Source organism: Diprion similis, chromosome 8 (assembly GCF_021155765.1).
Source record: "Diprion similis isolate iyDipSimi1 chromosome 8, iyDipSimi1.1, whole genome shotgun sequence".
Classification (NCBI taxonomy): Eukaryota; Metazoa; Arthropoda; class Insecta; order Hymenoptera; family Diprionidae; genus Diprion; species Diprion similis.
In genome coordinates, this window is record NC_060112.1 from 21,043,568 (window position 1) to 21,066,959 (window position 23,392).

The 23,392-nt window shown below is 38.2% G+C and overlaps 4 protein-coding genes across 10 annotated transcripts in view; 3 read left to right on the plus strand and 1 right to left on the minus strand.

Moving 5' to 3' along the window:
- Positions 1 to 1,608, plus strand: part of LOC124409955 (protein diaphanous) — a 41,314-nt gene extending 39,706 nt beyond the window's left edge. For all 6 annotated transcript variants that reach the window (XM_046887946.1, XM_046887943.1, XM_046887941.1 and 3 more), the window contains 2 exons: positions 944 to 1,010; positions 1,337 to 1,608. In XM_046887946.1, the coding sequence (XP_046743902.1) occupies positions 944 to 1,010; positions 1,337 to 1,358 (89 nt within the window). In that variant the 3' untranslated portion in view covers positions 1,359 to 1,608. The remainder of the gene's footprint in view (positions 1 to 943; positions 1,011 to 1,336) is intronic.
- Positions 1,609 to 3,585: 1,977 nt separating this feature from the next.
- On the plus strand, positions 3,586 to 9,070 carry LOC124409470 (polyadenylate-binding protein-interacting protein 1). Its single transcript, XM_046887084.1, has 9 exons — positions 3,586 to 4,424; positions 4,629 to 4,747; positions 5,144 to 5,398; positions 5,529 to 5,738; positions 5,798 to 5,910; positions 5,994 to 6,225; positions 6,293 to 6,529; positions 6,674 to 6,783; positions 6,918 to 9,070. The coding sequence occupies exons 1-9, from the start codon at positions 4,280 to 4,282 to the stop codon at positions 7,057 to 7,059; spliced, it is 1,563 nt and encodes a 520-aa protein (XP_046743040.1). The 5' UTR covers positions 3,586 to 4,279; the 3' UTR covers positions 7,060 to 9,070.
- LOC124409471 (MYG1 exonuclease) lies at positions 6,927 to 13,832 on the plus strand. 2 transcript variants are annotated; one of them, XM_046887086.1, is made up of 7 exons: positions 6,927 to 7,042; positions 11,394 to 11,561; positions 11,689 to 11,784; positions 12,075 to 12,311; positions 12,384 to 12,585; positions 12,747 to 12,919; positions 13,187 to 13,832. In XM_046887086.1, the coding sequence occupies exons 2-7, from the start codon at positions 11,446 to 11,448 to the stop codon at positions 13,386 to 13,388; spliced, it is 1,026 nt and encodes a 341-aa protein (XP_046743042.1). In that variant the 5' UTR covers positions 6,927 to 7,042; positions 11,394 to 11,445; the 3' UTR covers positions 13,389 to 13,832. The 2 variants fall into 2 exon arrangements, with proteins under 2 accessions (XP_046743042.1, XP_046743041.1); XM_046887085.1 differs by lacking the exon at positions 6,927 to 7,042 and adding an exon at positions 11,187 to 11,254.
- LOC124409124 lies at positions 13,772 to 22,656 on the minus strand. The gene is made up of 15 exons (XM_046886544.1): positions 22,578 to 22,656; positions 21,308 to 22,004; positions 20,632 to 20,740; positions 20,203 to 20,345; positions 20,029 to 20,134; positions 19,228 to 19,453; positions 19,007 to 19,160; positions 18,486 to 18,596; positions 16,890 to 16,942; positions 16,600 to 16,690; positions 16,404 to 16,490; positions 16,164 to 16,236; positions 15,856 to 15,961; positions 15,727 to 15,777; positions 13,772 to 14,843 (listed from the first exon to the last, which is right to left on the minus strand). Exons 1-15 carry the CDS (start codon positions 22,587 to 22,589, stop codon positions 14,205 to 14,207), a joined length of 2,658 nt encoding a protein of 885 aa, XP_046742500.1. The 5' UTR covers positions 22,590 to 22,656; the 3' UTR covers positions 13,772 to 14,204.
- Positions 22,657 to 23,392: the final 736 nt, after the last annotated feature.

Here is a 23,392-nt window from a genome sequence, read left to right on the forward strand (position 1 = left end):
ATATACCGATGTATGTATCACGCTTTGTATGCACTTTTTGTGATTTTTTTTTTGTAATGATATGAATTTATGCCTGGTAAACTTTTGAAAGTGCACCTCAATAAAAGTACAAATTTTCAAAATAAATTGATTTAAATTTATAATTCCAATTGTTGCTTTGCTTACTGCATTTATATGTAAATCAAAAACATTGTAACCATGTCTTCAGACTATATGCCGTTAGAAATAGTATCCTAATTGGTGTAAGTTTTCAACTAATGAAAATAACCTGCCATACCGTTTAGGGTATATTCCCATGGATTAATAACCACCATTATGCATCAGAGGTTTTATTTCGAGCTATAAAACGTTTGGGTCCAAGCATGGTAGACTGTCTACAGTATTTGTGAAACATAGTGTTCAGATGAAAACTCCTACAATTCGACTGTCGGACCTATGAATTTCTGGTCTTCTACTACACAAGGCCAAAGAGGAAAATGTACTGTTCAAAGTTATTGTAAACAAGTAGCTTTGTACCGGTAAATTTTCAATCATATTGATATTGACATGGAAAAAAAATTGTAAAATACCAAGTGTTCTGATGTATGCATCAGCTTTTTTATTTATTGAATGCAAGTGCAACATTTTTTATTTCCATTTGGAATAACGTCGTGACGTTAAATATGTACTAAAATGTGAAACCAGTGGGCTCTGGAAATTTTGAAATCACTCCTATGCTCCAATGATAAGATAGTACACAATTTTAAAAGCAAAGGTTTGCCGCCACCTTTTTCTGACATTTTTTGCGTTCTCCTCAATCGGTAGTACAGTCATGCGAGAATTTTTTTCTATGTTTACATCAGTGTACCGAGGTGTTCCTTGGCCATTTGCTTATTCCTGTGCTACAGCTTTGTTAATATTAAATCATTATGAACAAATTATTTCACCTATCTTTTTATTACAGCGGAAAGAAGAGCACAACTAAATAGGAGCCGATCACGTACAGGATTATTAGGAAGAGAACTATCAACGTGAGTCAAATCAAGTAATATTTTTTTTTTTTTGTTTTTAAACACATTAACCCTAAAATTTAAGAGAATTATTATTTTTCGTAATTTTGATTATCGATGTGAATTGCGATAAAGTTTGCTAGCGTATGCTATGGATTTCTAGTATAAGTTACTTATTTATTCAAATGTAAACAAGCTGCATGTTCAAACCCATAATGCATTCACAAAGAAATGAATGTTCTCATCATCCTTCAACAAATTTGAGTAACCTAATTTGCATTAAAAAAATTTGTGCAGTTTGCAAAAGAGAATTCTAATAATATTGGATTTGTTTTTTTGTTTTTCAGGGAACTCTTGAGCTCAGCGTAGCATTGTGATGATGGCGTTGCGTATTCGCCATGATTTCGACATTACGATATATCTAAGGAGACTTTGTAATCTAGTTATAAATGCTAACCACGCTGGTCGAGTGGTTATAAAAGGATATCGAGAATCGCAAAGGAATCCACAGGGTCGACGAACCGTTGTGTAACCTTGTAAATTTTTTTATTAGCTATTAACCCACAAAAGTCTTCCTTGTGTCATTATGCGCACAATTGGATGTATTCAGTTAACATGTGAACAGAGAATCGTTCGAATATTCTTAATGGCTAGATGCTTTGTACATTTTATGTAGAGTAATTAATTAATGTGATAGGTTAACTGTATAGAGTAGGGCAGAAGGAGAATTGCTATGCGATAACAGTACTGAGCGTATGGTATCACAAATTAATCACACTTGCATGTACGTATATAGATACATGTATACATACATACTACATGTATACATAAATAATACATACATACGTATTAAATTATGAATAATTTTCAAGTGTATTTATGAAGCGAATTAGTAATTTTATTAATAGAAAAAATATGCGTGATAATGTAATATAGCAGAGTTTTATATATATATATATATATATATACATATATATATATATATATATATATATATATATATATTCGTTCTGTCTGTCTCATCAGTTTATTTGGCTTTCTTTCTTCTTCTCTATTCGTATGTTTTTGTAAGTTATAATGAAAAGTGTAAATAGTGAAATTTAGGGCCGTGATACAACCACAATCACGAAGCAATTGCTAGGTAGAAAAGTTAAACGTCAATTAATGTATTTCTACTGGTACTCGTTGGTATTTGAGAACGAAAAAATAATTTAAATATGCCCGTGTCTCTATTTCATAAATGAAAAGTGGATGGGGATTCGAGTTAATTGTTTAGTTTATTAATTGTCTATGAGTTTCAATGACTAGAAGAGATTATAATAAAGTGCAAAAAGACTATTATTTTTTTAGGCACGACTGTATAGATGACGCTAAGAATGCTTAATTATTACTTATTCCATAGATTAATTGAATAATTGATTCATTTTAGAATCGTGTATGATATTTACTGCCAGGTTTTAGTGCCTTCTGAAACGCAGCAATAATTGTGCCAAACTTTATTGGCAAGTTTTGCAACCTTTATCCAGATGATATTGTTGGTAATTAGAAACTTCTCATTTGAAGACACTTGCCAAATTGTTATGTACCATTTGAAAAACAAGCTTGCGTTTCACATGGGTCGTCTGTAATAAGAGTGTCTGATATTTGTATGTGTTGTGCCTAAAAACGCATTCTAAATATATGTAATAAGAAATTTATTTTTTCGAATCTCGAAATCCTCTGGAATCGAATACTTTTATATGGTTAAAAAAAAATGTCCATAAGAGTAAGTGAACGAGGGTACTGTAAAAATATTGTGAATACGTGATTTTATAATATCTGAAATCATAGATCATTATTAATAACAAAAATTTTGTGTCCCACCTCTTACCTTTTCTTATTATAGTTCCTGCCAAATCTGGTTACGCGTAAAATGCTTTGAGGTAATAGAATTTCGACGAGTATCGGCAATCGGCTTCAAGTTATCTGTATTTATTTATTTATTTTTTTTTCCAATTTTAAACTTCATCAGAAAAAATAATTTGCAAATATGTTTAATTTATCGTGTGTATTAATATTATTTATCGATAAAAATCGAGACAAGTAACAATAATAATTCTATTGCTTACTTCTATCTATTGTTATGATTACTCTGGAGTCTAGAATTTGAAAACAATTTGGCCTCGCTTGATGTTACTAAATTTTGACCATCCAGAAGGAACCGAACGAGAGTCTCCTACGATTAGTTAGATAAAGATGCAGATAAACCTAAAACAATAATAGGCATTTTTTATTTCGATGACTCATCCAAAGCGATAGACGCAAAAGTTGTAATACAAGTCGGCACTCAACTGAGTCGGTAAGTCGCAAAGACTAATCGTTTTTTGTTTTCATTTAATAATTCTTGAGATTGTTACAAATTGATTAGCGGCAACTGCTAACATGATATACAAAGATACCGAAACTCGTCAATTCAAGTCGATGAACGGAAATAAGCGACTTTCAATTTCCGACTGGTAAGAAAACAGCACGAGAGTTCACCGTTCGGATTGGTCAAGCAGATAGCTCGATCGCTAATCTGGCAATACGATTCGTGGTTCACGGTAGTTCATGGCATGGCATCCTTTGCCGTAGTGGGTTACAGGCAGCGATGGAATTTGCGTCTCGCGGATATCGAGTGAGAAATAATAAAAATACAAAGTACCTGACATTTGTATGAGCGAATCGAAAACTGTGTGAATTAATTTATTGCAACGCGGATTACGTCGGCAGTGAATAACCGGCGTATAAAACGATATACGGTAAATAAAAAGTAAATCATACAAATATAACCACATCACGCGTTCATACCGTTCATACGTAGCCCCAAGGTTGTAAAGGAACATGGCGGCGAATATCGCTCTATTTTTTAATAACAAATGAAGGCTGCGTCTGTCGTAATTATACAAGAAACCGTTATGGCGATTCAGTATTAAATTTTCCGGTACCTGTGTTCGACGTGTTATAAATTTACCATATTCTCATACGCTAAATCGACAGGTAAGCTCTGACCGCTGTTATAGGCATGTGTCGGTCCCGCGATTACTCTCAAATCTAACATCACAACTCAGCTCCGGCTGCCCGTCCCCGCGAGTTCAACGCATCCATATTTATAACCACGTGCGACGTGTTAATGAGGATAAATAGCCGTACATCGTCGGCTGACGTATACATACACCCGGTTAACAGCCCCGTTGCATATCCTTCGTTAATCTAAATACAAGCTCCGTTTCAACACTGTTACTCATTTCGAAGTAAATTATAACGATAAAATGGATCCTCTTGGTGGGGATCAACGAGTGATACCGCAATCTCGATCTACTCGTGGTCGAGGCCGTGGATGTTGGGCACCGACACAATCCCAGGAGACACGAGGACTGAGGAGACCACACGACGCCTCTGCCAGCGGAAACACAGGTGGCTGATCATGCGACTGAGTAACGAGTCACAGAAGTGCTTCTTTTATGTTTAACTCTATAGTCGATCGATCGATTCTTTGGATAGATCAGGATTGAGATTAGTATCTGCATGTCTTAAAAATTTGATTATCTATAGCTTGAAACAATTTTTCAAAAGCGGACCATGAGTTAATGTATTCACATCGCTTTTTGCACCATTCAGGTTCCATGGAAAACACTGGAACGAAGACAGACGGGGCCAAAGGCGACATCGTCAAAAACTCAACACTTTCTGTGGATGCCGCTGAATTCGTACCAAAAAGCTTTAGTCCAGCGCTACCGGTAAGAGGATGTTGAATGTCCATCGATATCTTGCTGATCACAAATACAAGGAATTTGTCGTAATTGAAAATTCAGAATTTTAACTGTGTCAGGATTACTTCAGAAAAATAAATACGATTAAGCTTCAACTCTCGACTTGCTTCAGTGTATCAGTAATCTTCATCACGGTGAAATCGCGAATAGCTTGATCTTTCATCATGCAAGTGTTGGAGAAACGTGAAATTTTTTCTCTGTCGTTACCACGATGTAGCATGGGGAAATAAAGTCGTGCTTCATGGTCTATTTTGTGCTAAAAAAAATAAGACATTATTTTTATCTCCGAACATCATCAATTCATACAAATTAATGAAGTAAGCGTCTTGTATAAGACTCATCTACATCAACTGTTGCTCTTAGAACCAGCAACAATCTGGACCAGTGATGCCTAGACATTCTGTTCAGAATCGTCTGAACAATGCAAGACACGGCCATCAGGGTGGACAGCAACAGGGCTTACATCAACAGTACGCACCTCAGCAAAATCGCTACATTCCACAACGAGAGCATCAGGTCTACATGGGTCCGCCACAGCACCAGCAGTATAATCAGTACTCAAATACTCAAGATTACGGGTATTATGACAGAGGCTCAGGGGATCACAGCAGACATCAGGTTGATATTGATTGCACTGTATATTAATCTTGACTGATTTTCAAATCGAATTATCATTCATTAGGTCGAAAGAACTATTGTTTTTATTTTTATTTTGCCTCAAATTCAATATTTTTTACCTGTGTCACAGGCTGAACAGAATGAGTTAGATGTGGAAGGTGATGGTGAAGATTGGGGAGGAATAAGAGGAATGATGGGGCAGCTAGAAGTTGCGATGCGGACACTCACTCTCAGCCCTGGTCGGTTCGACTCTTTGGTTGCATCTCTGGTTGACGCCATTACTCCATGTCTTACTAACACAGTACAGACGCAAGCAATAATCGGAGCTATACTCGGACAGGTGGGTTTTTTCCTTTGCAAGAACTCCACATTTCAATTAAAAACTTCAAATTCTTCTAGTCGATAAATGAAGGAAATTTCCGGTACAGCGGTGCACGTCTTTGCACATTTCTGGATAATGCTGCTTTAAGCGAACGTGCTCCATCCATTTTCAGGGACACTCTCGTTGCTAGGTGAGAATTGTTACGGATTTTGTATCGTTAGCTTTAGCTATTTCAAATTACAACCACTTTTTTTTTTACATGGCTTATGTCAGATGTCGCGAGGAGACAGAAAAGTCAATTGAATTTTGGATGCAGAGGAGTTTACCAGAAGATGAAGCAAAGGAAAAACTTTGCCATGGGTTAATACTTTTCTTGGCTGAACTAGTCACTCAAATGGAGTCAGAACCAGCATCTGTATTGGGAAAATTGTTAATTGAATTAATGTCTGCTGTTCTGCAGCGCCCTGCTCCAAACTCTGCTAAACACATCTGCCAGGCACTTAAGGTATGTGTTTGATGGCAGCACAAGAAATAACTACTGCAGTAATAATGTTCATACTTATTGTTGACAGTTGGCAGGTCAAACTCTAGAAAGAGACAGCGGCGGAGGGGCTGAAATGGAAAATGTAATGCGTAGGCTCACTGGACTTGTGAATGATGGGCAGGTCGATGTTCATGTCGGTCGAATGGTCAACAGCGTAGACGAACTCCGTCGGGGCAACTGGGGACGTCTTGTTTCAACACACGGACCTTACAACTCTACCGTCAATGATAGTCCTCAAACACCTGCAGATATAACGCAACAGCCAGTTAGTAACGTTTATAGTTGGTGTTGTTACTATTATTATTATTGTTGTTGTTATTATTATTACCATTATCTTTATCTTTCAACTTTCCAGATTTATTTTCCCCACATTAAATGCTTAATCAGATTTTTTTTCCCTTTTCAACAGTTAACAAATGAGCCAGTGTTTTACGGTCCTGATGGCAACGTTTTATCTCCAGAGGAGAGCAGATTCTTGCAAGATCTAACCGGGGACACGCCTGATATCGAGGAATTCGGGTGAGTTTCTTCATGGTACTTGTTCCATGTTCTGTTTTCTTTACGCTTATGTCTGTGTTGTATGCAAGCGGAAAAAAATTGGTTTCTATCTTAGAGCAGGCGCTCACCAAATGCTTACACATGTTCTTTTTTAGCGAGGGAGAGGATGACTGTGACGTTGATGGTATTTGGACTGAAGAAGGCGATGAGGGCGGGATGGACGATGACATTGCAGCAGCCTATGAACAGTTTTTAAAGCTTGCTCCAAATAAAAGCAATGGTAGGGCACGACGATAAGCATTTTACAATTTTCAAATCGCGACCGCTGGTACATTGAGCCACACAATACACGTATCGTCTTCAAATACCCTTTTATTAGCAACATTAATAAGTGAAAAATTTGTACATTTATCATTGTCAATATCAATCAAAATTGTGCAGCTTCTGATCTTCTCCGAACCGTGCTCGTTATTTATTTAATAGTACAGTTTTCCCAGCACAATATGGATACATGCATACATACATACATACATACATATATACGTATAGCATTGTATAATACAATTGGATACAATCGTGTATTCATAGCAGCTGTAGGTAACACATCAATAGAAAGACTTTTGAAAAATTGAGTCTCACGCATCATGAGTGAAAAGAACCGTCTTACGTTGTCCAATATACCATGTCTGATACATAATATGCGATATTTCATTTACTATATCGCGAATATATTGTCTCGAAGTAAGCGAAGCTGGAAGCGGTTTTCAATTGCCAATTATTAATCAATTTTTCAATTTGAATACCAGTTCGGCTTTGTTTGAGTCGAATCGATACATCGCTTGAGATGGACTCCATTAATTTAAGTTATTTGTGACTGTAATTGTATCTAGTGTAATATTGATAGCACCTTTTAACTCTTAACGATCAGATCCTCTAAAGATATATGATCGAAGAAAAATACATACGAGGCGTTCTTAGCCTCAACTGCTACTTACATCAGTCGAGATTGACCGTCTTTTCCCGATATTCAACAAATTGGGAACCTCGAAATGGTAATTTATATAAGTATGGTAAGGAATAGTATGATCATAGCATATTTTTTCGTACTATATTTGTTATTTATTGGCTGTAATATTAGGTACGGAATCGGAAGGGATTTTCTTACATTTTGTGCCTTTGCCAGGTGACGACGTGTGCTCATATACATATTCTTTTCTCGTTCCAAATGAAGTAATTTACAATCAAATGGTTGTGTTTTGTATTCTAAGTATTGCTCCAGTGTCTCGTCTTGTGCTTGCACTTGCTTGAAATTTTACGCTAGTTCATTTTTTTCTGATAATTCTAGGTTCTAAAATTTATGAATGTTTTTATTTTCACGTTTGCTTGCTTTGTAAAATTTTCACTAAAAGTATGCAATTGAAAAATCGCAAAATACAAATTACAGATAACGATTTGTTTCTATTTTGCAATGAACATTGCAAAAAATTTTTCTGGTTAATGAAGAAAAAAAAAAACATTTCATGGTACATTCTACGTGGAATCTATAGGTAAATACATGCCCTTTTGTTATATAGTTTTCCACTCCTTGAGTAGTGGAAAAAACCTAGGAAATTTATGGAAGTTTAGTTTTGGGGTTCAAGTGATCATCCGTGTATAGCAGTCCCAAAAAAATCCAAAGGCCCTAAAACTATTTCAAAATCCATGACACTTCATGATATGCCAACTTTATATAATCCTACTCATGCTCTGAATATTTCTTGCTCATTATTGTGGAAGAAGTTTAATCGCGTTGTCGTAGGTCGATCTTGCATTCATGTATTAATGCAGATAGAGAAACGCACTGTCAAATCTTACAACTGGAGTGTCAGATCTCCAGATCACGGATCCTGCTAAAAGTTTTAGAGGTATTTCTTAGGTCTAAAATATAAAGCTTTGATGCGTAATTCCATCTATTGGGCCTCTCTTCACTCCTCTAATTGATTAAATTAATAGTGCGATGAGTGAAATGCCTAATAAACGAGACCTGTTGTGTATTTTTGCCTTAAATATTAATTTTCATTGTCCTCTATTTTAGTTTTGATGATAGGTTCTTATAGATTCTAATGTAAACGGATAAATTATTATTTCAGAGTCGTAATGAAGTTTAAACTGCGAATTTCCAACAACCCTATTTATTCTAAATTGAGCAAAGGAAGACCCAATAGATGGAACTAAACATCAGAAGTTACATTTCTTGAACTAAAGAGACACCCCCAGAGTTTCAGCAAAATCCGTGATCTGCAGCTCTGATACTATCCTTGTTAGTTTGGCGAAAATGGTAGCAAAGCCTGCTATGTTTAGATCCAATGAGTGTTTTTTAATATATCTGTTTCAATAGAAGTTATATTAGAGAAATCACTCTTCAGTCCTAAGAAATTCCCAGGAGATATTATTATTCCCACTTGAAATATTTAGAAAAAAATATAATAGCTCCAATTTTTTAGACTTTCCAAACGTAAAAGCACATTATGGTGAAATCAGTACAATATTTTGTAATATCTAAAAATAGAACTCTAGCCTATTGGATTTAACATCGAGTTGTTCGAACAAAGCAGTGCACCATATAATTTATTTATTCAAAGTCTATTTTATTTTCTTTTACTAATTTATTTGAATTAAATGCAAGGTTGACAGGACGAGGATGTGACATACCGCGTATACCTATGCATGCCGTATACATTAGGGTGATTCATAAACAATTTACAATTCTCCACTGTGGCAGCCCCTTAAAACGATTGTTTAAATTCAAAGACAGATTTTGTAAAAAGATGAGCATTCTACGTTATATGGAAGATTGCACTCATTTGATTTTTCACTTGTTCTCACATTTTTTTTAAATATGTGAAGAAACACGTTGTGGCAATTCAATTAATTATTATTTCTTTCCTGACATTTATAATCAGACCAAAGATCATTAAACCAAGATCATATGGATCATGATCCATAGTACAATATACATCACGTACACCACAAAAAAATACAATTACAGTATTTCATAAATTTAAAAAATTTATAAAAGTGAAGAATCAACTGAACACGATTTTCAACGTAATGTAAAAAGTTCATCTTTTAAAAAAATATTTAACTTCAACAAACTTTTTAGGGGGTGGCATGGTGGAAAGTCGCAAATTATTTTTTTCTGAAACACCCTAGTATAAATGTAAAAATATACAGTGATATTTTTTATTTTCTGTCCCTTATGTAATGCTAAGATTTGCAAATAGAAGAGGCTTCATATTTAAAAATAGAACAGAATGTCACAATGCTGTACCAAGTAATCAGTGGGTGGCGTATATAGAGATAACCGCATAGTTTTTAAATTTACGGAAGTCACGACTGATTCTTCGGCATCGATTATATATAATATATAGTATATACTTATAGATATTATATATTATTGTAACTAGTGTCTTTTTATTTTTGTCTCACTGCATTTGATTCAATGATTAAATAAATTATAATGTAATTACTAATTGGAAATAATGGGTTTACGGCACGTGATAAGAGTTTTATTTATTTGAACAATATCATCGATGTTCCAATTACATAATAAGTCTTGCTAAATCTCTCCACGTAAATAATTTCAAAATGTCAGAGTAAATAACGAAAAATTTTCTTTGACGTGAAAATAATAAATATTTAGTAAATCAACCGAGTTTGATGGTACTGGACATTTTATAATGTCTAATACTATCATGCAACACTAAATGAAATACGTTCTTAAGCAATGGACATTTTAATTGTCATACTTCAACAGAAAAAAAAGTCAACAGCGATCCAGTTTCTGTTATGTGGCCATAAATGCGTTTATCTTACGTAGTTGAAGTATTCCGCAACCATAATTATACTTAACTAGGTATTAAGTGAAGGGTGCAAGAAATATTTGTTTTTTTGTGCAGTTAGCAATATATTTTTATTGTGTTTTGTAACTTTTATTTAAATTTCGCACGTATTGTTCGCACGAATTGTAATCGTGCGGCTTGTATATGCAGCTAACTGAGTTTCCTTATTAGTCACTATTAGACTAACTGGTGAAGATAATTTGTTTATTGATTGCAATTTGCAATGATCATTTCTGTTGGGCCATGCTATTCTCGACGAATCATCAAATACGCAAATAAAAATTGCAATTCATCACTCGGCGTGACATCGGTGCTGGCAGCTTCAATGCGACCTATGCGTTGACGGAAGTTGTGCCGTTGACGGAAGAGTCAACGCCCTTGAGTGAATTTTCGTGATCATTACGCGGTGGATAAGATAATTTGGGCCTGGGACCACCTGGGACCGTAAGAAGCCGTGTTAGCGATTCGGTAGCTTCTTTACCGGCGGGAGTCGTGGTTTCTATTACCGTCGATCGGCATCATCAAGTTCTGCCATTTTCTGAAATGCTGTCGCGCGTCGTTCGCTCACTATCACAACAGTATTCTTTTTCAAAAATCACAAGCAAAATTTGGTAAGTAGGAGTGTGATGAAGCTGAACGCTGTTTTCTTATCGAAAAACCCCAATGAAAATAAGTTTCCTCTAAACCAAGAGTGAAAAAGTTGCTAGGGTTCTTTCTCATTTGTCTTATATTTGAATACATGTTTTTTAGGTTATACCAACGTTCAACAACGTGGTTTGGTTCGAAAAAATTACTCTCTACTATGCCAGGGTCTGAAGTGACTATCGGAACACACGATGGGTGCTTCCACTGTGACGAAGCGCTCGCATGTTACATGCTCAAGCTGCTACCTCGATTCAAAAATGCGTCTATTGTTAGGTAAGTTAATCCTGTGTTCATGGTCTTTTCAGAAACGCTAAGCAGTCGCATTCATTCTAATCAAATCTGTCAAGAGTACAGAAGTTAGCAAGATAATATGCATGATGATAGTCTTTCAATATTTTAGGACCCGAGATCAAAAAATTTTGGACACTTGTGATATTGTTGTTGATGTAGGAGGCGTGTATGATCCATCTACACATCGCTATGATCATCATATGAGGTATGTTGAAAAAAATTGAATAACAGAAGTTTTGATTCATCAGGTTTAATTGGAAATTGATATTGTTCTATATACTCATGCAATTTTTAACCCCAAGTTGATTATGAGTAGCTCACCCAAGCTTTAGTAACTTTCAAAACTGATTGATCAAAACTTCGTATATGTATATGAAAAATTATTTATTTTATTATGCAATTATTACTTATTATGCAAGGTATACTATTTATAAGCTTTGTGATGATTAATTATACAACAATTGAATGGATTTCATTTCATATACATTTTTCTAGGGAATTCAAAGAAACTTTGAGTACTGTTATAAAAAATCGTGGTTACAAGAGTACTATTAAACTGAGTAGCGCTGGCTTAATCTATTGTCATTTTGGTGATGAAATTATCAAAACACTAGTACCTGAAGTAACAGATGACCATGACCGGTCTAGTATTTTCAAAAGAGTGTATGAGACATTCATGCAAGAAGTAGATGCCATTGATAATGGAGTGCCAATGTTTGATGGGGAACCTTTGTAAGTGGACATTATTTTCTATGTACATAATATGGAAAATTCATATTACTTTCTTATTATTCTATATGATAGGTATTCTATCAGTACGAATTTGAGTAAGCGAGTGGCACGGTTGAATCCACCTTGGAATGGTCCTGAGCTGGATGTTGACGGACAGTTTGAGAAAGCTGCAGCGCTTACTGGCGAAGAATTCACCTACTTCGTTCAATATGCAGCTAGAGTTTGGTGGCCTGCTAGATCAATTGTGAAAGATGCTATTCTCAGGAGATTTGAGGTGAGAAAGAATTTTCAAGTTAGAATACTTAATCTCAAAGCTCTTAGTTCACCTTTGATAGTTAACTATCATTTTTCGTTGCTTCGGATGTAGTATGCTCACTTTTTCTTGTCTTTCGACTGAACTGCAAAATTATAATGCATCTGCTTAACAATCAACAGATCCATCCAAGTGGAGAAATTATTGAATTATCTACTTCTCTACCTTGGAAGGAACATCTATACGAATTGGAAGAGGAGCTAGGTGTGAAAGAGTTAATCAAATACGCTATTTTTCAAAGCGGCAACTATAGAGTACAATGTGTACCTGTACAATCTACAAGCTTCGTTTGCAGGTTTGTAAAATATCAATTCACATCGATATCGTTTTTGATTTTGATATACAAGATCGAATCAATCTTATTTACGCTGCAAAATTCATCTTAGAAGCTAATTAATTTTGCATTAACACGTTCACGATTGAAACGATTTCGAATAAATTTTAATTTCGGTAAATATAAAATTTAGCTCAATTGTACTAAGGTTTGAAAACACACGTTGAAGATAATTCTTTAAACTTTCAATGCGTCGCAATATTTTTAACGTTTAATTACTTGTTACAGAATGTTCTTACCAGAAGCATGGGCAGGCATGAGGGACGAAAAATTATGTGATGTATCCGGAATTGCTGACTGTGTATTTGTACATAGTGTTCGATTTATTGGTGGCCATAAAACCAGAGCAGGTGCATTAGCAATGGCTGTTAAGGCTCTCGAAATAGGAAAATCGATCGAAAGCGGTCATGCAGAAACGAATCCGAAATGACGATATAAACTGAATACCGTTTCATCACTTATATGCAATTCGAACTCTAGCAAATCAAACTAAAAAATGGATAAATACACAGGTATTCCGAAAATTACCTATTTTGTACAAGTCCTACGAAAGATTTACAAGATGTTGGTACTGGTTGTAAAAAGTGTTTTGCTGCTGATGCGCAGTTCTTGATGTAATTTCAATGAAATTCAGCGTAGATTCTACGTTATTTTTATTGGATCGTTTTTGAAAACCTTGACAAATATTTTTTTATTAATTTAGTGGTTTTAGCCCAAATTACACAATCTAGAATTGAGGAGCCTTTGATTGCAGAGTTGTCCTAGCATTCCGAAGGGGGAGGGGGGTAAAGAACCGAGTGAACACTGGATTAGATGTTTTAAAACATATTGCTCTTTAATGATTATATGATTTTCAATAAAACATCGTTATACAGAATCAACAGTAATAATAGAAATGAGTTACATCAATTCCACATATCGTATGAAACGGAAGGTATCATTCGGTAAAATAGGCATAAGTATGTGTAAAAAAGACATCGTTCAGTCTGTATACCAAAAGCGTTGGGTGTATTGTTTTGTTTTTGTATGTAATTTTGCGGCTTTTGTTTGTTTTTTTTTTTTTTTTGTTGGTTTTTTGTTTTTGATAAAAAATAAGCTTTTCTATTTTAGCGGGCACGTCGGAAAAGCCCGATGCGTGTCACATTGTTTTCCAATATCCTATGTATAAAAAGGGGGTTGCCCAGAGGCAAGACGGTGGTCGGCGAGGTATGCAGTAAAAGATCAATTATCTTCATCCAGTTGTAATTTACCAGTAATGAGCACGGGAGTTGGCCTCGGCGTGAGCGGCGAAATGCGCTGCCTTGGCGTGAGCGACCTCGGGGGTGTCGACGACGCGGCCGTCGTGTCCGATGGGGGCGGCGTGTCCATGTCCGTATCCGTGTCCGTAGACAGCAGGGGCGGCGTAGGCGAGACCAACAGGGGCGGCCCATCCGTGGACTCCGTATCCGTGGCTGACGGTCTTGGCGGCTTCTTGAGCGTGAGCGGCGAGGTGGGCGGCCTTGGCGTGAGCTACCTCAGGGGTGTCGACGACGCGTCCGTCGTGACCGAGGGGAGCGCCGTGGGCGTAATGTCCTCCGTAGGCGAGGGCAGGGGCGGCCCAAGCACCGGCGAGGGGAGCGGCAGCGTATCCGTAAGCGTTTCCGTAGGCCGGGGCACCCCAGGCGTGAGCGACAGGGGCGGCCCATCCGTGGACTCCATGTCCGTATCCGGCGGTCTTGGCGGCTTCGTGAGCGTGGGCGGCGAGGTGGGCAGCCTTGGCGTGAGCTACCTCAGGGGTGTCGACTACGCGACCATCGTGACCCAGAGGGGCTCCCGCGTGGTAGCCGTAGGGCACGATTGCCGATGGGGAGGCGGCGGCCAGAGCGGCGAGAGCGGACAAGACGATCTGGAATCAGGTTGAGAGGGTCGCTTATATTTTTGTAGGTACAATTATTTATCTTGTCGGTAACTAGTTGTTCTTTGAATTGTCGAGTTTCTACACTGTTGCAAATTATTCGGAATTTACTATACGCTGTTATTTACTGTACAAAAGACTTGACAAATTACTAAATCAGCTTGCAAATTTACATGTTCAGTGTAGCGACATCAATATCTATCTATTTATCGTAAATTCACCATAAAATCGTTTGATTTTAGTACAGTTTATAGGAAAAATACAAAAAAGTAATTTGAATTTAATATACTGTGCAGTAAATTTATTGTATTTTTGAATTGCAGAAACAATGAACGTATGGAGAATTCACTGATTCGTAAACGAATAAAACTTCTAATATAGTGTAGGAAGTTTCATACAGAAATTTTTAGTTGTTTAACCGCGTTTCCGCAATCGTTCTCAATATAGAGAAAGAAATACGATACAAATAGGTTTTAATCGTGAAGATTGTTCTGAGTATCTCATATTCATACATTTTTTCGTATAGTCAGTACTAAAAATGTTTACAAATGAATCGTACATAATTTTCCATACAGTAGATTAAAAACCTCTTTTGCGTATAGACAAAATGAACGGTGCGACTTCGCCCATTTACAAATGATTTCGAAAAGATCAACGACTTTTCTCTGGCGTCATAGTTCAGAATATTGAAATCTCGTACAAAAAACAATCAAAGACGTGAAATCCAGAGAAATTTTGATGCGGTTTAGGTGCGGTTTGAAGTAATTCAATTTCGATTTCGTCGCATGAATTGCTCCAATGGGTGCAATAAAATAATGTAGTGTGAGAACTGATGTGTATAAGAAAGAATGAAGCAAGATCGAAAATTACTTACGAAGACCTTCATGTTTCTTAGGTTGAAGCGCTGCTGGTTATCCAGTACTCGCTAGTGATGTGGACTGTTGTGCCGTTCTGAGGTAACGAGCCCCTTTATATATCAATCCGAAACGTTTTGTCGGCCTACACCTGGAACCCCGCCCCGTTCTAATGTTACACATAATATTATGGCATTGACATTACATTGAGGGTCCTCGGGCCCCCGAACCCCTCGCTCTCGCCTCGGAGAGCCTCTAGGAATGCCCGATCTAAAGTCTAGATTCGAGTGTCGAGGTCAGGCACGTCGGAGACGTTGCCGCGGGCAGCAGGTCTCGTTGGGGGCCGAACTCCGAACAGGAGCCAAGTCCCCATTCACCTCAGCCCTTTCAATATTGCATTCTCATTTTACAATTACGCTTCCGCCTATAACTACGTTATATGTACGTACATACATACTTATGTACATACGCGCGATTCGAGAGATAGATGACGAGGTGCGAGTTCGGTATGTCTCTCAATTGTTCCTCGACTTATCAGGGACAGTGTTGCAATTTATTGAATCACGCATACTCGAGTTGCCTTGTTCTGCTAGAATTTTTGACGTCAGTATGCTGCTGCATGTCTACTAATCTCCCTGAAAATTGTCTAATGGTTTAATGTTGATATCCTGAATCAATGGATTCTAGGGTGACTGACGAAGCTGGAGATCTGGAAACCTCATAATGTAACTAAATTCACGATTCATGAATGTTCTTTTTGGATGGATGGTAGGATCGGCGTCACCTTGGAAAAAATTTGCACGTCGAGGGTTTTTCAATTTATACAATTTTTATCGTAGAATGTTTTGCAGAAGCAGATTGTGATGGCCATTTTGACTACTTATACTGTATACGGTTTGATATGTTGGCTGAATCTATTGTACCATTTATACTAAACGCGTGACGTTTATCTGCCCAGATAACAAAATTAACATCATCCAAATTCTGTCATTTATACGGTAATAATAGTTTAAAAGTATTGTTGGAAACAATCGGATCAATGTATTTCGTAGGTAAACAGATTTTGGACAGAGTTTCGTAAACTAGAAGGTAACAGTAAAGACCAAAATCGATTGAATTTATACAAATTTGTTTGCAGTGTCCAACAATAGCGTATGTTGAATTAATATCAACATTTACATACGTGTTTGGAAAAATGTGTTACACGCATGACCGCGGAACCCTCGACTCTGATGCCTATAATAAAGGTATTCGATTCAGCGTGCGGTTGAAAGTGTAATTTGAGAACATTAAGTGAATATCGATATCTTGGTCAGTTTTGGTAAATGAAGAAAAAAAAGTATCCGTTGAGCTGTTCCTTAGCTGTTTAAGCTTAGAAAATTAGCAAGAAACGTAGAACTATACCTAAGAAGTGAAACATGCTAATTTATTTTGAAATCAGATATCCCCATAATTACGATTTTCTATATAATGTTTCACTTAAGATTCTGAATTTTTTGAAAACAGTTTGAAGCTTGAAACAGTTTTCTGAAAAATGACACAAAACTATGAATAATTGGAAGTTTTGAAAGTTGTTTGAAAAAATTCAGAGAAAATAGTATCCCGGAGTCAAGATTTGAAGAGCCAAATTTAAATATTTTCTGAGAATTTATGACAAAGAAATTTTCTTCTGACTGAAAAAGGACCATCAAAGTCATTGTTGAATAAAATTGCCCTTGGATAAATTTTCCTAGATAGGTCGTCCTTACCTTATCTTGATTGCAATAAGTTCTTGCGGTCTTATTCCTTATACTTGTAAAAAATTAATGAATTCCTAAATATCAAATTACATGTCAAGGCTCACGGTATGCATATGAGAATTTACATGCAACGTCAATTTTTTTAAGTAGAAACAATAGACCGAAGCAAATGTCGATGGAAGGTGTCTCAATATTATAACCACCTAATTGATCAGCACGCCCCTCGCCATATGATGTTAAAGAGGAATTTCATTATATGGGCGGTTGCAGTTGCCTCATATCACAGATGACACGGTTACTTTTATTACGTCATGCTGCATGGTGCAGTGTTCAACAGTATGCACTATTACATTGCAATATTCTAATGATCCCTGCATATTATTCTATGACGTTTGAAAACGCATTGGGATTCTATTTGAAAATCGTAATATCTTGAAATAGAGTAGAATATATGAAAGAATTGAATACCATGTTCAGAATTCATCGAAATTAATTTGAAATTATTCTCAGTTTGTACAAATATCCTCAAATGTTGAGAATTACTTTCAATTTAAAAACGTCTCTTGAAAATTAAAGTACTGGAGTAGCAAGTTTCCATCAATTTCAAGACACATTTTCGCTCTTACTTTACATGTACCTTCACGATTTCGTACGGTGGTTTGAAATTTTACGTGTAAAAGTGGTTAAATTTACGTGCAAAAAAATATGTGGAATTCCTCGGTGCGATTGAACCGCATATATTGCAATATAGTGACACAATAGTCCCAAGAAAATCCATCTAAACAATTTCACTCTCCTCTCTCTCTCTCTCTCTCTCTCTTCTCTTCGGTCTTTAGTTGTTCGCGCCGCCCGGCCTATAGTAGGTTTTATGTAATCGAAATATAATTTCGGAAAAAAGAGATATTGGCGCAACGTTATTGTGCCCGTGCGTGCGTGCAGTCCGGCTCCATTCGGCGTATAAGCTTGTAAGTACGCAACGCAATCCTCCACGTACATTTGTTGCGAGAGGTTCAAGCCGATTACCATGTTACGTTACATACCTTTTATTGGATCTATACGGTGAAAACAGTGCCGTTCATCGAAGCGCCACGTGCTAATTACATCTAATCCAAGTTTTCTACGGGAATGTTTATTACTAGGAAATTCAATGCCTAATAAGTTGAATTAATTTGCAAAGTAAAATATAGTAGAGTGAATTTTTATAAGAAGAAGATGCATAGATTTAGTTATATATGAAAAACGGACTATACGAACAGACAAAATTTCGAAAATTTCTCTCCTTATACAGAGTTATTTTGTTTTTTTAGAACCCAAAATTGAAGAATTTTTGCACAACTATCGCTAATCGCTGATGATAAATAAATTGAAGTAAGTTTTCGCCAAAATTGTATAAAATTGGTATTCTCTTGGGTGAAAGATCCGATAGAAGTCGAAGAATCGAATTCTCTACAAGGAACCTGCTGCCGATCATTGGCCAATGTTACGATTCGTTAGTCTGGTTCAACGGTTATTAGGATCGCATTCCTTGCGAAAATATTTTTCATACGTAACTTTAGACTACATTCTTTTTGCATCGTTTGGGCGTGCTGCTTCCCCACTTGCCGATATCCCGATTGACGGTTTACTTTTACATCATTTGACCGCCAAGGCCGTCGAATGTTTCCGCATGACAGCAGCAACAGCAGCAGCCACTGTGCTGAATACACACGGCATACCTACAGCACCACGAAAATAACTTTTGTACCTTTGTAATTGTAGGGAAAGGCTCCTTGCATGATTTACTATCATTGTCACTCCGCCTCTCGTCGGCTTCTGTAATTTGCTCCTGATTGCCGATAGCACCTCCCCATAATGTGTGCATGTGTCGTTCCCGGGATCCGGGTGCCAGAGACCGAGGTCACCCGGCACATGCCAACTCCCGTGAAATCGAAGATTTTGTGCCAACACTCTCGGTTTTGCTAGGGATGCTGTGCAGGTATTCTCTTTATACGCGTCCTTGGCTGTCTTGCTGGAATATGAACAAAAGAATATCCCAGCTCACGTCGAGATCGCTGCTTATTTTTTGCTTATCACGGAGAATGTGTAGCGAAATTCATTCGCAATGGTTTCGCTTTTTTCCAATCAAACCTGGGAATGCTTGTTAAAAGCTTCCGTCCACGTTTTTGGCGTGTCTACGTGTGTATCGTATGTAACAGACCTGAAGAGAAAATGCTGTCTATCCAGCTGGATAATCAGTCATCTACTGCCTATTCTATGCCTATGCTAATCAGCTTAATCCATTCGTAAACTCACATCTTGACCGATTTAATTAGTCATTATACATACACTTTTTTCAATTTACGTGATTTATGCGACTTTGAATGTTTGTATAACGATTATATGGAAGTCGGGTGAACAACTTGTTGAAATTGGTTTCAAATTACTTTCAAGTATTTACCCATGTCAACTGGAAATAATGTGAATTTAAATCGTATATATATACACGCACTTTCTCAAAATTAGGAATTGGTCTTACAGTTCAGAATCTAATCATCTATAATCGTTATGGACCACTTGGTAGGATGATATCACAGGTGAACATACGCATTAGGGGAGTAAAGAATGGATGTTTCGTCCTTCACGATCCAACGCGGAAGAGGAAGAACGATGTCCTCGTAATTAATTCCATCAGGGCAATCGAAGGCATTCCCTATAAGTCGCTCGAAAACCGGGACCATTATTGGTTTTATTATCCGGCCAGAGAAAGAGCTTAATTACCGATTTGACAAAATGACGACGGTTTTCTTTGTGTCTTGCAGCGAGTGGTTGTTCGCATATCTGGTGGAATATACGTGCCCCATGTGTATACATGTCCATGTACACTAGGATATGATCCTTGAACTGCACTGAGGTATTTCAGGCTATTTTATTACGTCGTTATTTTAAATACAATGAGAATATGATCGTGTCATGTCCGCCTGCGCGTGATAGTGAGTTGAGTGAATAGTGCGCGGCACGCCTCGTGCGTATGTATAAATAAATTATAATAGTATGCACGATATCACGTAAAGTATAAGTTTGAAATTGCGCTACATTTTGTCAGACCAGAATGTGATAATGCCTTTGGCTGAGGGTTATTATTCCGAGGAGGTGTCTCTGTCTTTGAATAATAACTATTTATTTGTTATCCAGAGGAAATGGACGCACTCTATATGAATACTGTTTTGCATTGCGTTGATTGCTTGTTTCCCGGCACGGAATAAGTTCAATTGTGGGAATGAAATGGCTTCATTGATTGTAAATAACGGTTGCACGACTACTCGCAATTGCAAAATAGAGAACTTACATACGTTATATTTATATCATAATACCTGATTGTCTGTTTATGTTTTTATTTTTTCTAATACACGTTCTACCCAACTGAGTAAGTACAAAACGTTGCATTGCGTGTTACGCGGGCAAAGATTAAGTAATCGAACGGAGAAATCTGCGGGAAGGACTCACCTTCGTTCTTCGACAAGCTCTCAGAATTGAGCAAGGAGGCAGAAGGATAAAAGATTCGTCAGGATTTTCACAATTATTGCATGCAACAGAAAACTGCGTGGTGAAGCAACGCAGACAGGAGCAATAACTACCTACCGCCGTTCAAGATTGAAATGACCTGTGCAATTGGCAATGGGGTATACGCTTTACAGCCACGAGAGACAGTAATTAAACGAATAAAACAATCAAGGGTAGTTACATGTAAAATGTTAACAACAGTTTATTATCACGCTTAGAAACTAAGGAACACGTCACAACATTAAACAGGCTCAACGAGAAACGTGTAGCCTTGCAGGAGTCAGGATCACCCCTCGGCTCGGCACCGACCAATTACCAGATTACCACTTGTTGTAGGCAGCGGGTACCGGCGCGTAGCCGTGGTAGTAGCCATGTCCATGCGCGTCGCTGGCTGCAGCGTGAGCGGCCAAGTGAGCGGCCTTGGCGTGAGCAACTTCGGGGGTGTCAACGACTCTGCCGTCGTGAGCAAGGGGGGCGGGAGGTCCGTGATACGCGTGACCCGCGTGACCCGCACCAGCTGCGAAGCCGTGCTCTGCAGAGCCGCCGTAATAGCCTTCGCCCTCGTAGCCTCCGCTGTGGTGAGCGTTGGCCAGAGCCTCGGCGTGAGCGGCCAGGTGAGCGGCCTTCAAGTGAGCGACGTCGGGGGTGTCAATGACGCGACCCTTGTGGTCGAGGGGGGCGGGGGGACCGTGGTATCCGTGCCCAGCGTGAGCCGAGTGCTCACCGTAAGCGGCGGGGGTGGCGTAGCCGACTAGGTGACCGGAGTGACCGTAGTCGTCTTCGTCGGCCGGCGCGCCCCAGGACGCCTTGGCGGCGGCCTCAGCGTGAGCGGCGAGGTGAGCAGCCTTAGCGTGAGCGACCTCGGGTGTCTCGACGACCCGTCCATCGTGAGCGAGGGGTGCAGCAGGGCCGTGATAGCCGGCGTACCCTGCGCCGTGTCCGTCGTAGCTGAGGGCTGAATCGTAGCTAGAGTACCCGGGTCTGGCTGCGACCACGGCTGCGACGGCGGCGAGAGCAATCTGCGGGTGAGAACGTTTTTTAAGGGGTTTTATGGGTCGTTATGATCGCGGTTGGTTCCGCATGGCTGGCGTGACAGTGTAGGTAAATAAAGAAAATAATGACGATGTGTTGGGAAACAATTTGAATGCCGGGTAAACGGTGCTGTCGCGGTCGCTTTGTCTTCTGCGTGTCATTGTCTAAGGACGCCGTTTAATGGGACGGTCGATCGATCAACGTTTCTTTGTTCGCGTCGAAATTGAAATAACAAGGGTGTTGTATGTTTCTATATGTTACCTCGGCTAGAAACAAGTCTCATCTGTCAATTAATTGAGAAATTTGATCAATGGTGTATTGAGTTGAATTCTGCATCGTACACTGTATTGTGGATCATGTTGAAAAGGTTCGTTACTGTGGCGTACCTAATGGGAACAAATCTAACGAAACGCGGCACATGATTTTGCAAAATGAAGTGATTTTTGTTAAGTTTTCAAATATAATTGAGTTTTGGCGGTCCAGCAGGGAAATGGCTTCGTTAATTGATACAGTCCTCAACTGAATTCCGTATTGAGTAAGAATAAATGAATAACACTCACGAGCAACTTCATCTTTCCTGGTTTCTTGGAAACTTGTGGAACGTGTGTGATTTGGGGAGACAGTGTCGGGTCTTATATACAGATTGCAGTTGCCTTAATTACTCAATATTTGCTCCCACCTTTGGGCGCGAGTTTGTGGTCTATGTGACGTCGAGCTATGCTGCCCGTGCAGGTGACTGGATATTAAATTGGAATTTCACGGGGCAGCGTGAAAGCCCGTTTGTAAGGTATACCGTTGTTCATATCTGCGGAATGTATCCCAAAAAGTACAGCAAGGTTCTGGCCTCCCAGTCTCTGACCTGTCGTACCCCAAGTGTTTCAAAATACCCTACACGCTTTTACGCCACTCCTTGTAACCATGATCCTTGATCAACGCGGTTAATTTACGACTGCGTGCTAAACAAAAAGGGGAAATTGTTCCGAAACATTCCATTGGCTCATTTACGACTCACAATCAGTATTATATGTGCGAAATATTTCGGACACAAATTAGAGATCGAGCGCATTGATTCCTGATGAGATCCATGGTACAAATCGTTAAGTACGGCTTGATATGGGAATTATAATCGGTGAAATATGAAACCTTTAACTAAAAGCCAGCATTAAGACGGTAGTAATAGAGGTAATGAAACTCCGCGATGCCATTCATCTTTTTACCGCACAAGTTAATACCAACCTGTATGTAAAGACACTTGTTCCGATCGAATTTCCGTACCCATTATCCGACCGATTCATAATTGGAAGTAATCGATACTCGAAAGCCGTTGGTTGCCGGTCATCGATACGTTATTGTTCGCCTGTGTCGCGGTTTTTTC

Bases quoted from the DNA above. Each gene is read 5' to 3' on its own strand.
- LOC124409470 (XM_046887084.1), top strand. From the start codon at position 4,280: ATGGATCCTCTTGGTGGGGATCAACGAGTGATACCGCAATCTCGATCT. The intron at 5,911-5,993 runs GTGAGAATTGTT...GGCTTATGTCAG, and splicing joins AGGGACACTCTCGTTGCTAG to ATGTCGCGAGGAGACAGAAA. The intron at 6,530-6,673 runs GTTAGTAACGTT...CCTTTTCAACAG, and splicing joins CAGATATAACGCAACAGCCA to TTAACAAATGAGCCAGTGTT.
- LOC124409471 (XM_046887085.1), top strand. From the start codon at position 11,187: ATGCTGTCGCGCGTCGTTCGCTCACTATCACAACAGTATTCTTTTTCA. The intron at 11,255-11,393 runs GTAAGTAGGAGT...CATGTTTTTTAG, and splicing joins AAAATCACAAGCAAAATTTG to GTTATACCAACGTTCAACAA. The intron at 12,586-12,746 runs GTGAGAAAGAAT...AACAATCAACAG, and splicing joins CTATTCTCAGGAGATTTGAG to ATCCATCCAAGTGGAGAAAT.
- LOC124409124 (XM_046886544.1), bottom strand. The intron at 20,346-20,631 runs GTGCGTCCATTT...GTAATAAAATAG, and splicing joins CAAAACAGTATTCATATAGA to CCTGAAATACCTCAGTGCAG. The intron at 15,778-15,855 runs GTAGGCCGACAA...CCACATCACTAG, and splicing joins AACGGGGCGGGGTTCCAGGT to CGAGTACTGGATAACCAGCA.